The following is a 16,432-nucleotide window of genomic DNA, read 5'->3' as shown; positions in this document are numbered from 1 at the left end:
TAGTCTGATGATGTTTTAGTCTCTCTAGTTAGTATCCTGAACTGATAAGAAACTCCTGTCAACATTGTCACATATACACCAGAAAAAAACGTTAAAGCACTAGTTCAAAATACTCCAGTAATGGCAGGCTCCATGAGGGTAAAGTTTGCTTTTGAAAATGTTCTGTTAGCAGATATTCCGACTAGCCATAAGGTCTGAACACTAGATAAAATTTGGACCTGTGCTTCAATGTTTAACGTGCCTTACGCTATATTTGGTCTGTAAATAATTTGCATGAAAAAGCTTTGTGCTCCCTATGCACAGCTTGAATAAGCAAAAGTAAATAATTTCCCTTACGTTTTAGCTGTGTGTGTATGTTTTCACTGCTTGCAATTACTCTAATGGTCACAGAGTTCCCAAGCCTCTCCTCAATCCACTGCTTTCCCATTAGCCCTAATATACTCGATGGTCTTTGCTCCTGCCTGTTCCAAGAGGGGTGCAGAGGTTCTATAAATTCTATTGGTTTGAGGCAGGCATAGATGCAACTGGTTAAAAAAAACTCTGGGGGGGTGGGTACAGACACAGATTCTTAGAGAAATGGGAAACGGTACTGTTCAGTGAAATGGGGAGGATTCTCAGCCTAGATGAAAGGAAGAAGGATCAGAAGGACTGCATGTAGCGGCCTGAATGAAGCCTACTGATGTCAGTGGAGTGACTTCTCTTGACTTCAACTACTTCAGTCAAACCTACTGAGCGAATCTGTGTAATAATACCATGAACAGCTTTACCCGGACTGTGCCATGGGCTGGTCCTCCTTGCTGTGGTTTATTTTCGTATTTGTCTTCAAGAACCTCCTGTTATTTTTCTGTTGCATTTTCAGTCCTCTAAAATTTCTTTCCAAAATCACAACTTCATACTTGCTATATTCCCCTTATCTCTTTCTGTTATGTGAAATGCAGTTCAGCCTCCAGCCCAGTATTTTTCTTATATATCAAAAAACTGTAAGTCAAGAGACCTAGATCAGTTCGCATGACTGGTACAAAGCACAGGCCTCTGAATTTAGGAAATTCAACCTCTGAAAAAGAAATTACGGAGTTCTAAAGAAACGGTGCCTGCCCCGTTCATGGCCTTATATGATTATTTATGGCAAGCACTTGCTTTTGTCTTCTAAAATTATTTTGGAATAAATACAGTCAGTGGGTTTTTTACTTGTTTTTAATAACCTTGGCAATTATTATGTCAAATTAGTGAACGATTGAGGAGAAAATTAATAAGATACCTTCAGATGTGGCTGTAAATTCTGATGTCTGGTTTTAATATCCAACACGATTGTGTTAGTTGCCTGAAACTGCCAATATACAATTTTTTATATACAGTCAGAAATGTTGATATTTTTAAAGGTATGTCTGATTAGAATATAGGTTGTGTTGTCACACTATCTAACAATACTTTCAAAGTACAAAAATACAGGGTAATCACATGTAGTTTCTCGAGTCACCTAATAGCTAAAATTAAATATATTCAATGTGCGTTTGTGTTTGTTTGTGCACATCTATAGAGCATAATAATGTAACTTGTATGCAGTTTCTTATGTAATCTTATGCATAAAGAGACAAATTATATTAATTTTTATACTATGAGTATTGAATAATCACTCACCCGAATTAACTCGGCTACTTCAATTTACTATAGTGTTTAGATAATTTTAGTAGAAAGAAATAGATGTAAACTTGAACGCTTTCAGATACTCCAGTTCACTTCAGTTTTGCTATTCCTTATGTATGACCTTGGATTTTATAATCTCATTTATAGCTTTTTTTTTTTAAAAAAAAAACCCTGAAAATACATGCCATCTATTTTTACGTCATCTGCCTTGTGTTCCACCTTGAGTGCTCTGCTCTATTGCCAGTCAGGAGAATAACTGGTTTTATTAAGTGAAACGAAGTGGCCAGAGAAAAGAAATAGAGTATGTTCTCAGAAGGAAGAAAAGTGAAAATTCTGGTCATCAAGCTGAGTATAGACTAAAAGAGAAAATATTTTTCGCTTTTTCTTATTCCCTCCCAAAAGCTGCATTCTTTTTGTTTCTTCTTAAAAGACAAGATGTGAATATTTCTGGAGCACCACACCTATTTGTAATGCAAAATAAGTCCAGGTCTGGTAGTTATTTTGCTCTAGAATATCTTATCTATGAGCAGAAAACCTGGCAGTGCTTGAAGCAGGGTAGAATCAAGAAACATCCAGGCTTGCCACCCATCCTACGCAGAAGCGTATTTGGGCTTATGCTTATTTAAAAGGTTAGCAAATGTGGCATGCTGTGTCATATACCGCAGACTTCAGTATATATACCAGAAAGCTAAATGAATGCCAGTGTTATTTTACCCAGGATATCACGTCTTCCCATGAAGAAGGTCAGTACTGCTCCTGTGGGTCTCCAAACTACTAGACAGTCCTAATGGAAGCTATAAAGCCTCCCAGTCCCCCACCCCACCAAAATCCCCTCACCATAGTTAACAACTCTTTTATTAATTGTTCCGGCTGCAAACTCCACTTGCGCTGTAGTTCACATCTCGTGAGCTGTTGGAATTGAAGTTGCATTGGAAGTGCTTAAAATGTAACAGATGTTTTGTTAGTGGTAGTATAAAAGCTTTAAAATCTGTGTTTGGAGTGTATGGAGTAGCGTCAGCATTCCAGAATATACTGTTTAGAAACACTTTCACAGCCAGTGAGGCTTAGGAGGGTGTGAGTGCACTCACCAGCTCTGCTCTTCCTCTGCATCTATTATTAATCTATATTGTCCCTGAAGAAATCTTACTCAGCTCCATAACTCACACTGCAAAAAAACAAAGGAATTATGAAATAGCAGGAGTGTCTCTCTTAAAAAGCATTTTTTAAACACTGTTTCAGTTCTAAATATTTTTCAAAGGGACTGGAGAGGTTTTAGTGCATATTGGGAATAAAAGATTTTTTTATTCAAAGAAATTTTAATAATATTTTAAATTATTGATGTCAGAGGTGTCACAGTTCTTCCAAAACTGGTCTGTAGACCACTAGCAAAGAGAATTGTCACTCTCTTGCACTTGTTATGTGTAGTGCAGAGAAACACCTTGGAAAACTGCAAAAGCAATTGTAAATGAGTAAAAAGAAGGCAGTCTAGCTGCTGTGTTTGGAAGCAGTGGTACCTGTCCAAAGCAACTTAAAGAGGGTAGGAGGTCTAAAGGAGACAGCAGTGAGGCAGCTGAACAGTAAATCTAGATGTTAGGAGATGAAGAAAAACGGGTAACTGAATACATACATATGTGTATCAGAGTAGGGGAAGGGAAGTAATAATGACATATGCAGAGTCGGAGGAGGAAAGGGAAGAAGAGACTGGGCAGTGTGAGGGATGGAAGAGGAATTTAATTAAGGGGGCGGAGGGGGCAAAATGAAGTAGGCAGTAATTATTTTGTAAAAACCAAACCAAGTTTTCCTACCAAAACCTTATGAAGCTTGATGTTATGCGTTTCTTTTAATCAAAGCAATCGTTGATAAAAAGTTAATGATAGAGAGAGGGAATACAGGTTTTAATTTAGTTTTGAAATGGAGCTCTCACTTCTGGTCAAGTTGCTGTGACCTCACAAGTTACTACATGTGTCAGGGCAGTTCCCACAACTCCAGTAACGTGATAATTTGCATTTAGGGTGGTACTTCACATATTCAAAAGGCTGAGAGCATGCACAATTGCTGTATTCATCTGGAAATGGTAGCTTGTTAAACTACCATGAGCAGATCATGAGCCTGCCTCCTGTATGTACGGTGAGATCTTCACTTCGTTCCTGCCGAGGCTCTCTAAACCAGAGAGGCACTAGAAGGCGTCTTCTTTCCAATGATTTTTTTCAAGATAGGTGTTAGGAAGTGTAGTAAGGCTAGATGCGGGAGTGAAGTAGATAAAGAAAGCCTGTGAGACTCTGGGGAAGGGCAGGCAATGTAGGCTCGCTGCCAGATTTAACTTACCACTCATGCTTTTCCAGGAGCAGGGCCTGAAGCAACCTTCCTCAACCTTCTGGACTGTGTATCTTGTGCTACTGAGCTTAAAGATGCGGTGAACAATCTCACCCAACGTGTGGGTTTTTTTAAAATCCAATGTTTAAAATTCAACACTTCAGAGTGCATTTGAATAAGACTTTTTCCCCCTTCTCTTTAGTATAATGCAATTTCATCTGTTCTAGATGTTGAATCCAAGATTGGGGTTGGTGGGCACTATTTAACTCACGCTGCTGACTACATTAATTTATTAGAGTATCCCAAGTGATATTGGTGGCTTAACTGAAGACAAAGCAAGTCCACCAAATAGCCTTTGTGTTAAGCCAGGGTCTTAAGAAACACATGGAAAGTAGTGAGTAGGTCTCTTAGCAGGGTTGCAGACCTCTATTTGAAGTAGGAGCATCTTACTTTGGTTTATGTAACTTTGTATAAACTGGAAAATAATTTTCAGTCAACTTTACTGTCCTTTTGGGCATATGATTTGGAGTAGGATTTTTAATTTTTTTTTTATCTTTTTCCTTGAGTGCCGCAAGAGCAGCAATAAGTTTTCTTTTTTTTATACTGTTCTGTCATTGGGTTGTTACTATTTACTGAAATTTGGTATGAGTGTGCATTATACCATGAGTAGCCTAACATTGCAGAAATATCTGCTGGCCATCTCTCTCTCTCTTCTTTTTTTTTTTTTTTAAACATATGTACACTTCTGAAATCCATCCCATAGCATTAAGTAGCATTTAGGCAGCTACTTACTTAGTATCCTGCAAATCTCTCTACTTGGGCAAAAATTTCCATTGTTATCTTTTAGAAATTGATTCAAAGTGGGTTTGTGTCTGAGCACGAAGTGCTAAACAGAGGGGTTTTTTGTTAGACAAGGTTGTATCAGAACACAGTTGTCAATCAGGCAATGGGCAAATAACAGTATCATATGGTCAAACCTGTGATTTTTAAGGAGGCATTTTGAAGAGTGGCATGTTTTAAGCATCCTTTATATTTTTGTTTGCATAGAAGTCTTGGGAGGTGATGTACATGTTGTGTAACAGCAGTGAGTGGAAAACAGGGCCTGTAATGAAAAAAGGTCTTCTTGCAGTATCCATTTTATAAGGTCATGGTCTAGCTAGCACCTAGCTAGTATCAGTATTTGCAGTGATGAGCAATGGCAATGAAAGCTTCGTATTCTAAGGAAGCCTTGGATTTTTTAAATTGACGTGTTTCTTTGTATATCTGTGTGTTTGAACTGGATCATTTTACTCCTGAGATTATATCTATATCAAGAGTTTAGAATATGAGTTTTGATGAAAGTTTCCCTGTGTTTTGCAGTGTAATTTGCAACAGGCAACATTTTAATTTTCTTGATCAATAGAGATGATAGTTTTCTATTCTAAAATGCTGAAATACCACACATGTTATAATTTGTAACTGTATTTTCCCCCATCTAAATAAATGTAACTCTGTTATCTAAGGATAACTATATTCCATGTTAGAGGTCAGTTTGTTCTTTCTGCATTTCTTATTTTTCCTTGAGCATTTTCCTGGGTGCAGTGAGTTTTCTGGAAGGGGATGGGTAGCAGAGGCTGCACACCAACCCCGTACGTTAGAGGAATGGTGGTGCAATGGTGTGCGTGCCATTGCTCGGTAAGTTTACGCCCCACCTCTGTGTAATGCACACCTTTAAGAAACTTGTGCTGGGTGGTTTCTCTTCACTTGCCATGCCGTGCTGCTCTGGCCATGGGCTGTCTCTGCCGTCGGCGCCGCGTCTTCATCCCCACCGCCGCTGGCCCCACGCCACCGGCCGGCGGGATGCCTGTAGCACCTGCTGGGGCTTCTGTTCAGGGCTCTGTGGGGGCCCGGAGTAAACCCCCGCTGAGAACCTCAGCTGCCACTTTGATTGCAGTTTTGCCCTTTTTGATTCTCACTGTGAGACAGCAGAGTGCCTGGAGATGTGTTTCGAGTTGTCTGAACTCAGTGAATATAGTTAGTAAGAAGCTGACCAAGGTCACCATCCTGTAAGTGAGCTTATTTACCGTTGCAGACATGAAAACCTTTTATCGTATGTGACCTGCCTGCTTGGTGTGAAAGCTTATCGGGTCAGTTTGTGACAGGTTAGTGTCAAACATTACAAAAGCAGCACAGATCAGCCTGCGCGTGTGTTTCTCTGTACATTTTTCAGCTTAACTTCTGCGTCCCTTGTACAGTTTCGATGGTCGATAGTTCTCTTAAAAGTCTGTTTCTTAAGTAGAGCTACACCTTTTTATGAAAATGAAGAGGAGGTGAAAAAAGGGAAGTTCAAATAAGAGAAATATACATCTCAGTAATTGAAGTTGGTTTATTGTTGATATTGTTTCTTTTCCTTAAAAGAGCATAGCTGTTACAACTGGGATAAGGTATAGAGTGGGGCCCTCTGCGCTTTGAGTAACAGTGTGTAAACAGTTTTAGGGGATTTTAGGCTATTTCCTGTCTGGAGATTGTCTGTGGTTAACATTTATAACCCAGTTAAAGTAGATGTTACATCTACTGTATACACTCTTTGGTTAAATCAGCACAAAGTAGCTGGATGTGCGTGTATGATATAAGCAGCAAAAACTTGGACGAGTTGGTTGGGTCTCTGTTTGCCTTGGCATTGTTTAACAGTTTTGATGAAGTTCCCTAACAAATCTGTAACTTCTGGGGATGTGCCAAAGGACTAAGGAAACAGCTTTACTTTACATCGGTATTTAAAAATGCTGCATGGGATGACCCTTTTAACTTCAGGTCTAACTTTCATCCCAGGCAAAATGAAAGGATAATTGAAGATGAGCTTTTGTGTCTGAAAGCTCATCTTTTTTCCCCAACTGTGAGTTGATCTAATAAAATATACTATCACTGCCTACAAACCAAGCCTATCATAATTTATGCCATTCAACATAGCTTTTGGGAGCTTGGGTCATAGCCAACAAATGTGATACTGTGTTTTGATGAAGTCAAATGCATTTGATAAAGGAACTAAGGCAGATGTACTGTTTTGTTTGGGTTTTTTGTATAAAGTATACCTCTGTACGGTGTCTGACACCCCACGTCCTCACTTTTATGTAGTGCTGATCTGTTGTGCAGCATTAATTAGAGAAAAGTGTAATAGAAGAATTAAAAAGCAATGGAAATTTGAGACTGGTGTGGTGTAGTGTGGAAGTCCTAAGGAAAAGCTCATCTTCATTAATGGTGGGTTTACGTCATGAGATGTAGACTAATTCTTCTTTCTCTGTGAAAGTATTTAGTGAAAACTCAATCCCCAAGAAACTTGGGAGTTAACTATTTATCAACAGTACTGTATCATGAACATCAAGGCAGACAGAGTTTGGTCCTTGGTAAAGACATACCCTAATTCTTAATTGCATTAGTATATCTAATGGGAAAAGAAGAATGAGAAAACCTCTAATTCTCAAACAAAAAAAAAATAAAGAAATAGATAACTTCAAGCTAGCCTCTCTTTACAGTAACACAGCGTCATAACCGATATTGCTATATAATTTCTTTATCAGAAAATACTGAAATATATTCAAGGTTTCCAGGAAACATGTTGTCAGACTTTAAGGTCATCAAATTTACTTTTCTTTCCAAATTCTTCCCAAACATAAAAATTAAGTTTAGTTCCTGTTCGATTAATGTGTTCCACTACTCAGTCATCTGGAAAAACTATTAGGATTTTGATGTGGTAAGGTCAAAGAGTTGAAGTTAAGTATAGTCTTTATTCTTAACATGTTAAAATAGTTTTGAAATGTAAAATAATCTGTAATTTAAAATAGTCTCTTTGGTCTTGGAAGCAGGAAAGAATTATTAGGGAGTCTTATGCAAGTAGTAAAATATATTTTAGTGGTCTCCAACATGGTAATGAAAAACCTGAGGTCATCTCTTTTGGAGTGAGTTTTATATAGCATCTTCTTTGTGGATGGATTCCACTGATCATGACACCCTGCAACAGCAACCAAAGGAAGTGGGTTTTAGCTGTATAATTTTTCCTATGAACTGACAGGTTGCTGTAGGAATACAGGTACTAGAGAAAGATATGCGAGGTTTGTGTAGCATGTAGATTTGTTATTATTACAAAAAAACAGTGTGACTGTATCTCTTCCTTTTCCTTATAATTACATCTGTAGATAAGAAGCTAAGAAGTAGGAGTCGTACATGGAAGAAATTATTCTTCCACCCATTTTGTCGGAATGTATTACAGACCTTTAGAGTCATGATTCTGAATTCAGCAAGTTAGGTAGGGCTAGGTAACAGCATGTTTTGTCATGTGTTAAATAATTGCTACCTGGATAGCTGTTAAAAGTCAATAACATGGAGAATATAAAAGCATGATTGTTTCAGGTTTGTCCTTGAAATGTGGATCAAAGTTTGTATTCATCGTACAAATGAGTCATTGCAAGAATGAAGAGAGCAGTAAAAGGTATCTCTATGTTAAGTGTTTGTGTAGGTTTAGTAAAATTGTTACATAAAGATTTTCTAAACACAAAATCCAGGCAGAAGGAAATAAAAATAAACAGTAGGTAAAGAAATAATTTTAGTGTTTCAGTCAGTGAAGAAGAGATGGAAAGATAGACCCTCTACAGAGTTTCCATCATGGCACTAATGGTCAAAATTTCTTTCTGTGTCCTGGACCATTTATAATAGCTTTTACCTTTGAAATACCTTTATTTAAATCAACACAGCCTCTCCTTGTAAATATTGTTTTAGTGGTTTTTAGATTAGGGGGGAAAGGTTGCCTTGTGGGTCAAGAAAGTGTTTTCTGAGTGCAGTCCCTTTTGTTTAACCTATGAACTCTGTCTCTTATCCATCAATAAATGTGTATATTATAATTTCTGTGAATGTTTATTTCTCTCCCTGCAATTTTACATATCCCTGCATGAAGCAGGCAAGATTTGTTTGAGCATCTTATTTTCAATCCTGATACACATAAAGTTTTATTATGGAGTTTTGTTTTAAAAAAAATTTTTAGAACAAAATTTGTTGTGGTATTAGCTTCTTTCAGCTGTGTTTTAAAGATGCAAAACAGTAAAAACCTCAGTTCTTCAAATATGAAGGCTTCGTGGATAGAACTCTTGGCTTCTTTATCTTTTTCCTTCATATTAAAAGAAAATCTGAAAGGAGATTGTACCTGAACAAATTTAACACCATCTCCATGACAACCAGCTAATTAATCGCTATTGGTCTGGCTTTGGTCCTCTTCAGTGAACTGATACTTCCCTGCTTTATTTCACATATCTTCTGGGTTTTCTATGAAGGTCATTTATTTAGTGACAGTATTTCTTTGGGAAAAGCAGCTTTTTAATACAAGCAACAACTTTCTTTAAAAACAGCTCGATCTTACCTGTGATTTCCTCTCAGTTTTGCTTCCTGCACAGTAGTAGGGAGTTTTTGAGGGTTTTTTTTTTTTTTCCGTCTTGCGTTTCCTGATATTTCCATTTTTCCTTTTGGCCATAAGTGTTCATTATGTGTATTAGGACTGCGACCACATTGCAGTACAGGTATTCCAAAGCTCAGTTTGGATCCGAGTAGTGTAGTAAGTAGGAGAAATCAATCCCCAGCAGTATGATGTTTACAGTGGACTAAGAGCTCAGGTAGTTACTTTGCTTCTTGGGATAGATTTTGTGGGTCTGAGCCTCTATCGCTGCACTGCTGTAAGTATTCGTGCTTGCTAGTATAAAGTCATCTCTACACTATCCTGCAGTCAAAGTTTCTGCAATGTTAGGGGTACTTTGGATCAATCAAGATACTTGCCACAGTTACTACACCATTTTTGGCATTATAAATATGTTCAGGAGACCTAGTAATTCTATTACTGTTGCAAGTAATTGCAAGCATTCCCCTGTGATAAGTCTCCACCCTGTGAACTGGAAGAACATAACATCTGTAGATGGTGAGACCAAATGCCCATGTAGCTCAATATCCTGTCTTTCCTACGGGCCTCTCATAGCAGATACCTGTGATAGACCGTAGGGACAGGGAAAGGATGAGATAGTGAAGGATATTTTCCCGGAACGTTTTCCCAGTCTTCAGCTGTCTGTGGCTGAAGGAGTTCAAAGCTTGCAAGCAGTAAAAAGAAGGATGAAAGCTGAGGCTAGGAAAGAACAATAATTCTCTACCCTGAACATTTCTTTTATTTTTAAGTTTTCATTTTCTTTCTGGATGACTGTTCATTGTCTCTTACAAATTAAATATGTTTATACATATAAATTTATACATGTTATGTGCTTACTATGGGAAGAGAGTGAAAGCAATTGAGTCTATCCCTCACTCTTTCAGTCTCCTTTTCACTGGCACATGTTTAGTTCCAATCTTCGTGTTTTCATGTGATGTCCATGCATGTATTAATTGTTTGAAGTTATTCCATATATTTAGTCTTGCGGTACCATATTTTTTTCAGACAGTTTGTGGGACACCTCAATTATCTCATGTAATTTAGTAGTACTTAGGAGAGATGGATATTGATGTTCAGGTGTAGTTATGAACTCATGACAATTAAAGTAGTACATTAAAAGGATTGCCAAGAGATTTGTGTAGAAAAGCAATAGAAAAATCTGTGTTTTGACTGAATGTTTTATATATTGTTGAAAATGTGTTGAAACACATATAACATGCTGTTATGCTGGTTTTTGGTGTGCATAAAACTATAAAGGAAGCACAAATGTAGTGGCAAATCCCTTATTTTTCTTCATAAGTAGCAAGCCAACAAAAAAGATTCAGGAGGACAAGATGCACTGGGAGAGGCTGGAAATGATTTTAGATAGTTTCCTTCGTAAGCTGATTTTTTGAATTTTTTATTTTAATCACTTTGTGGGCTTGCCAGAAGAAGTTACAACTGATGATAATAAATACGGATATTTTACATAATAAATGACTGGAGAAATGGATCTAAGCAGATGTTTAGTACTTGGGATTTGCATGAAGTGAAGTGGCGAAGGGAAACTTGCACCAAAACCAGTACTGAATTGGAGATGAGTTAGGCTGAAGAAATTACCTTGAAAATGGGAAACATGTTCTTTGTGGTGTTAGATTATGTCTATTCTGAATCATTGTCTTTCAGCTACTTATTTGACATTGTGATATATCTGGATTTAGAATAACATGTTAATGATGTCTACTTTTTTCTTTTCTTTTTTTTTTTTTTTTGTTCGTTTGTTCATACATGACCTGCTGCTGAACTGGTACTGGTACGTATGAAGATTGCTGTGTTCACTGTATCCTGGCTTGCTTGTTCTGTGAATTTCTCACCCTCTGTAACATTGTTCTGGGACAAGCATCCTGTGGCATCTGCACATCGGAGGCCTGCTGCTGTTGCTGTGGGGACGAGATGGGGGATGACTGTAACTGCCCATGTGATATGGACTGTGGCATAATGGATGCATGTTGTGAATCTTCAGATTGCTTGGAGATCTGCATGGAATGCTGTGGGATCTGTTTCCCATCATGAAATACCTACCCCTTTTTATTTTATTCTCTATAAAACTGGAGAGCTTTTCTTTAAATACATTTGAAGAAAGACAAGGCAAGGTTTTCACACAACCAACTGGTATTGCACTGTTAATTCCCTATATATAAATACTTTTTTTAAAAGCAATCCTCAAATCTGTATTCTAACACAATTTGTATAGTTTTGTATGTGAAACTCAAGCTACATTCCAGCTTCCTTTTGGCTTTCCGAATGGAAGACTTTATTGAAACCGAATTACAGGCCTGATACCACAGACTGTATGAGGGCAAAATTGCCATTCGAATTGAGTGACAGGTTTTGGTTGGAGAAGAGACTACAGGACAAAGCCTTAAGTATTTGCCTTTACCTACTTTAATGTTTAAATGCTCGAATGCCTTCATGCATAACATGCCTTTACAGGCATTCTGAAAAGCAAAATGTCTTTATTTCAGTCTCTTTGGGTTGAAAGCAACTTTGCTCTGTTATTTTAAATTTAATTCAAAAGTCAGCATCAGGAATCTACTGTTGGTTTTGCTACAGCAGTCACATTAGCAGTATTTCTTTTGTTTTGAATGTCTCATTGGTTTGTGAGAGATTCCTGGTATTTTCCATTATCAGTATTGATACTATGGGAAGATTTGGCAAACTAAAGTAAATGTAAGTTTTGCCATGGACTAGAGTACCAACATTTTGTTGTTATCAATCAAGACAGAATAGAGAACTTATATTTTACTTCAGTACTAATATTACTTGAAATGCTTCTTTTTAGAAAGAGACTTCGGAAATCTGTGTAGACATGAAATATATCCTTAAACTAACAGACTAACTAATAGACTAACAAATCTTCAAAATATGGCTATGAAAGGGAAATTATCAGAAGTTAACTCAAGAATCTAAACCCGTACATTAGTGGTCTTGTCAGTGTTTGTGGCTTTACAGCCAGTATCACATAACTTAGTATTTATTTCTTTAGTGTATGAAAAAGACCCAGAGAGGATGGCAGAATCTAAACAGGGTATAAAGACCAAATTAAAACTGGATTGATCAAGGAATTCTGTCACTGAATGCAAAAAGCAAATGCAAAAATGTTTCTTCTCAGACACATTTTAAGTATTATTTTTAAATAACTGTGTAAAGAAAGGACATTTTAAAAATGTATGATATCCTGTAAAAATAAAAGGAATGTGATTTAAAATGTTTGAAAAATACAGTTAGGATCCAGGGGGAAACTTTCCCTATTACACCATTAAGGTTTTCTGAGAAATATCTGTCTTTGTCATTGTGATTGTGAAATTAATTTGGTCCAACACATAAAGAGGTTTATGGCATTCCCAGATTTAGGGAATAATGGTACCCATTTTCTTTACCATCTGCTAGTTTTTCCCCTCCATGTCTGTAGCTCATTAACTTTTCTGTGTAAACCACCTATACATCTTGATCTTACATACTTAAACTTTCCTATCTACACTCCAGATTTCCCATTTGTAGATTGCTGGATCTCGTAAATTTAGGCCTTGTTGCAAGAGTTATCAATAGCCAATAGCACATTTCTGTTGAGTGAATTGACCATAAATGTCTCTTTTCGCTGTAGTGAATTCAATTTATGCAAATGTGACAAGCTAAAGATCACAGGAGTGTGAAGCTAAGTCTGATATTAACCAAAGCTTCTCCCTGTGAACACTGACTAGTAGTGCCTACTACTGCAAGTTACCACTGAAGGTAACATAGCCAAATCCTCAACTATACTAGGGAGCTGGGAGGTGTTACGTTTTGCCTTAACATCTGCAATATTGTGGTATATTCTGATGCAATGCAGATTTACTCAGAGGGTTTCTTATCTGTTTTTTGATAGTTACTACAAGAATTGATTCTTATCATGGGAGGTTTTTTGCATATATAGGGCCAGATTCAGATCCGCGTTGCATAAACAAAAGTGCATTTCCATTAACATCAGAATATTCCATTGGTTTAGCTCCAGCTAGAGAGCACAAAGATATTATGGTAATAGGCAGGCTAATAAAGAATCATATAGCTAAATTGATAAATTCCCTAAGCTCAGAATCAGGCCCATGGGGCTCAATTATGACTCCTAAAAGTCTGAACCACACTGGGAAGGGGGAAGAGGTGCCTTGGTTGAGTGGCAGTGCCTGGAGGCATTTTGCCTTTGTGAAGCATAATGCCTCTGGGGAAATTGGGAGCATCACAGTGAGCACTGGGACTTGAGGCACCTTGGAAAAAGTGTAGACAGTGCTTCACCCATTGTAGGTCTATGGTTGACACTGTGGTGGTGGGGACATGCTCTCTGGGGCTAGGCCGCGCCGTTAGCTGTCCTTCCTTGCGTCCTCCTGGTCACAGAGAGGTGAATTATGGCTGTTTCTTGTTTGATTGTGCTTTTGGGGACGGGGAAGAGGACTTCCAGTCTCCTGTCCTGCCCTGACGTCCATGCCCTGCCAGAGCAGTTCCAGTTTTGTGTTTGGAAAACTGCACATTTGCATATCAAGCTTTTAGTGAATACTGGATGTTAGTAAAAATTACTTTTACCACAGGATGACATACTATATATAAAAAAAAAAAATCAACCTAGGGAATCCTTTTTCTGTGTAAAAGTTTATTTATACAGTTTGCTCTGTACAAACCCTTGTTTCTGCTTACAGAAACTCAGAGGGTTTTTTTGGTTGATTGAAATTATGCAAACCTGGGAAATGTATTTACTGTTAAGCATTTACTGCCAGTACTGTTAAATATGAATACTAAATACAGGAACTCTGTTCATGCATATATGCATATGTGTACAGACTGTGTCTCACACATGTGCACAGACACACACATATGCAGATATATTATTTCTTTTCCCACTTCATTTGTGAAATACTAGGAAGTGAAAATAGTGTTTATTAACCCTCATAGTGATTAGAAGTATCAAAGTATTATGGACAATTGAAAAAAATAAAAAGTTGCGTGATTTGTTTTACATTTAAATGTAATCTGCTACTATTTGTCATAGAGATATTAGTACTTTTGTAAAATGTATCTTTGTAGCAGAGAATATTAGTATGTAGTTTAAGGAATTCCTTTCTATATTTATATTCTTAAGTTCTGTTTTGTAATTTTCACTCTGTAGGCAATCTGTAAGCACCTTGTGTAATTAAAACAAGCAGAATTAGAAGGAGATAAATGTGAAAATATAGTTTAAATAAAACTAAAACATCAGAACTTAACTATCTGTTTTATAATAGTTCTTGTGAACTTGTACAGTGTTTCAGTATATAGTTCTGCAAACTGTCCCGTTTGAAAAAATGGTAACTTGCTATTTGTATTTTATATCAACTGGGTGTGGTATTCTCCAACACTGTTTTGAAATAAAGATCTTTATTTTGAAACTTTGGGATATCTTCTTCTAGTCTTACTCTATTACTCTTCTGAATGATAATTTCATGTCTTATTTGTGATTTTTCTGTTATAACACTTACTGCAAGCTTTGGCCTTTGGGTGATTTTCACAGAGGGTGAGCCAGTGTAGGTGAGTTGTCTTACATACGGAGCTAAACCAACTCAGGCGGTGGAAGCTGCGCTAGAATGAATCTCCAATATTAAAAAAATTTTGTCATTAAGAGGGCAAATTAATTCCTTAGTGTAATTGTATTAATGATGTGGAATTCAAGTAATAATTAAATTTGATCAAAATGAAAATTACTGTAATACATTTGCTGCAACAGTCTTCAGTTTACTAAAAACAAGCTGAACACAGAGTGTAGTTGGTTCATAGTACTGCAGTAGACATATTAAGGTCTAATGGCCTTTGTAGCCTATGAAACTGAAGGCTTACACACAGTACCACTATTTTTAAGTAAGGTATGTTTTTAAAATCAGTTATTTTGAACACAGGTAGAATAGACTGCTTCATCTGTGATTTAAGCAAAGTTTTTTTTCATGTTGGCTTAAGCTGACTGTGACCATGCCTGTGCTACTTTAAAACTTCAGAAACTGCATGTCTACAGTCTTTTGCACTAATTCTTCTATGTCTATTTTACATTTACTGAACGTTCTACCATGTCTGTATATACATTGGCCCTTAGAGGGTCTAAAATAATTGTAGTATGTCTCCTCTGGGTGTTACAGAGGTAATATGTTAAAACTGACAGAAATTCTGTGCTTGAATGTGTGCCATGAAGTCTTGCCATTGAGAATGTATGCCAAGCTTTTAGAAAATAATTGTTTTAAAAAAGAGAACTAATAAAAGCATAGACAAATAGCACCATTTGCGACTTATTACGGGTGTTCTAGCTGGTATCTATAATACATAATATTTCTAGAAAGAAATGGCTTCTATGAAGAGGGATCATGATCAACATTTGGATTTAATGTTGACTTTATTTCAGCTATAGTACTTAAGAACTGTTTGAGTTTGGTGAATCATTGCTTTTATAAAATAATCTTCTGAATGCAAAGCTTTTCTGAGCTGTTCACACATTTTTTAAAAAAAATTGTCTTAATGGTTGCAATATTTGATGTATGTTCTTGGAGAGCAATGCCAGTTGTATTGATGTATTTCCACAGTAAAGCTCCTTCTGTCAGCAGCCTTGTAACTTTCTGAAAGGTAGCAGATATATCTGAAATCTTAGTCTTAGCCCCAAAATTAGATTAAAGATGAGAGAAATATCTCCCTGGTATCTTCTTTCTGTCCTTCTCTCTGTCTATATGTGAGTGTGCCCACCATGTGTTGAAAGACTTCAGGCAGTATTGGTGGTGACAGTGGTAGCTCTAGAATCCTACAGGCATTAATCTTATTTTTTTTCTGCCTTCTAACCCTTCTGCCAGTTCTTTTGACTTCCAAAGAGAGCAGGGGGACCTTAGCTCAATTTTAGCATCAGGATATTGAAAGAAGTTCAATAAAAATAATACCCTACACCCACTTCCATGATGCACTTGTTCGCTGTGCTCAGTATACTCGAATGTGAAGTTGATTGCTTGTACAAAAATTCAACCTCCT

At 37.0% G+C, this 16,432-nt stretch overlaps 1 protein-coding gene across 1 annotated transcript in view; it reads left to right on the top strand.

The window, feature by feature from the left end:
- Positions 1-14,817, top strand: part of MDFIC (MyoD family inhibitor domain containing) — a 49,283-nt gene extending 34,466 nt beyond the window's left edge. The window contains exon 4 of the mRNA XM_009808512.2: positions 11,196-14,817. Within this exon, the coding sequence (XP_009806814.1) occupies positions 11,196-11,443 (248 nt within the window). The 3' untranslated portion in view covers positions 11,444-14,817. The remainder of the gene's footprint in view (positions 1-11,195) is intronic.
- Positions 14,818-16,432: the final 1,615 nt, after the last annotated feature.

The sequence above is a fragment of the Gavia stellata genome, chromosome 4 (assembly GCF_030936135.1).
Source record: "Gavia stellata isolate bGavSte3 chromosome 4, bGavSte3.hap2, whole genome shotgun sequence".
Taxonomy (NCBI): Eukaryota; Metazoa; Chordata; class Aves; order Gaviiformes; family Gaviidae; genus Gavia; species Gavia stellata.
The sequence above is the reverse complement of the archived record's forward strand: the minus strand, read 5'-3'. Positions and strand labels throughout refer to the sequence as shown.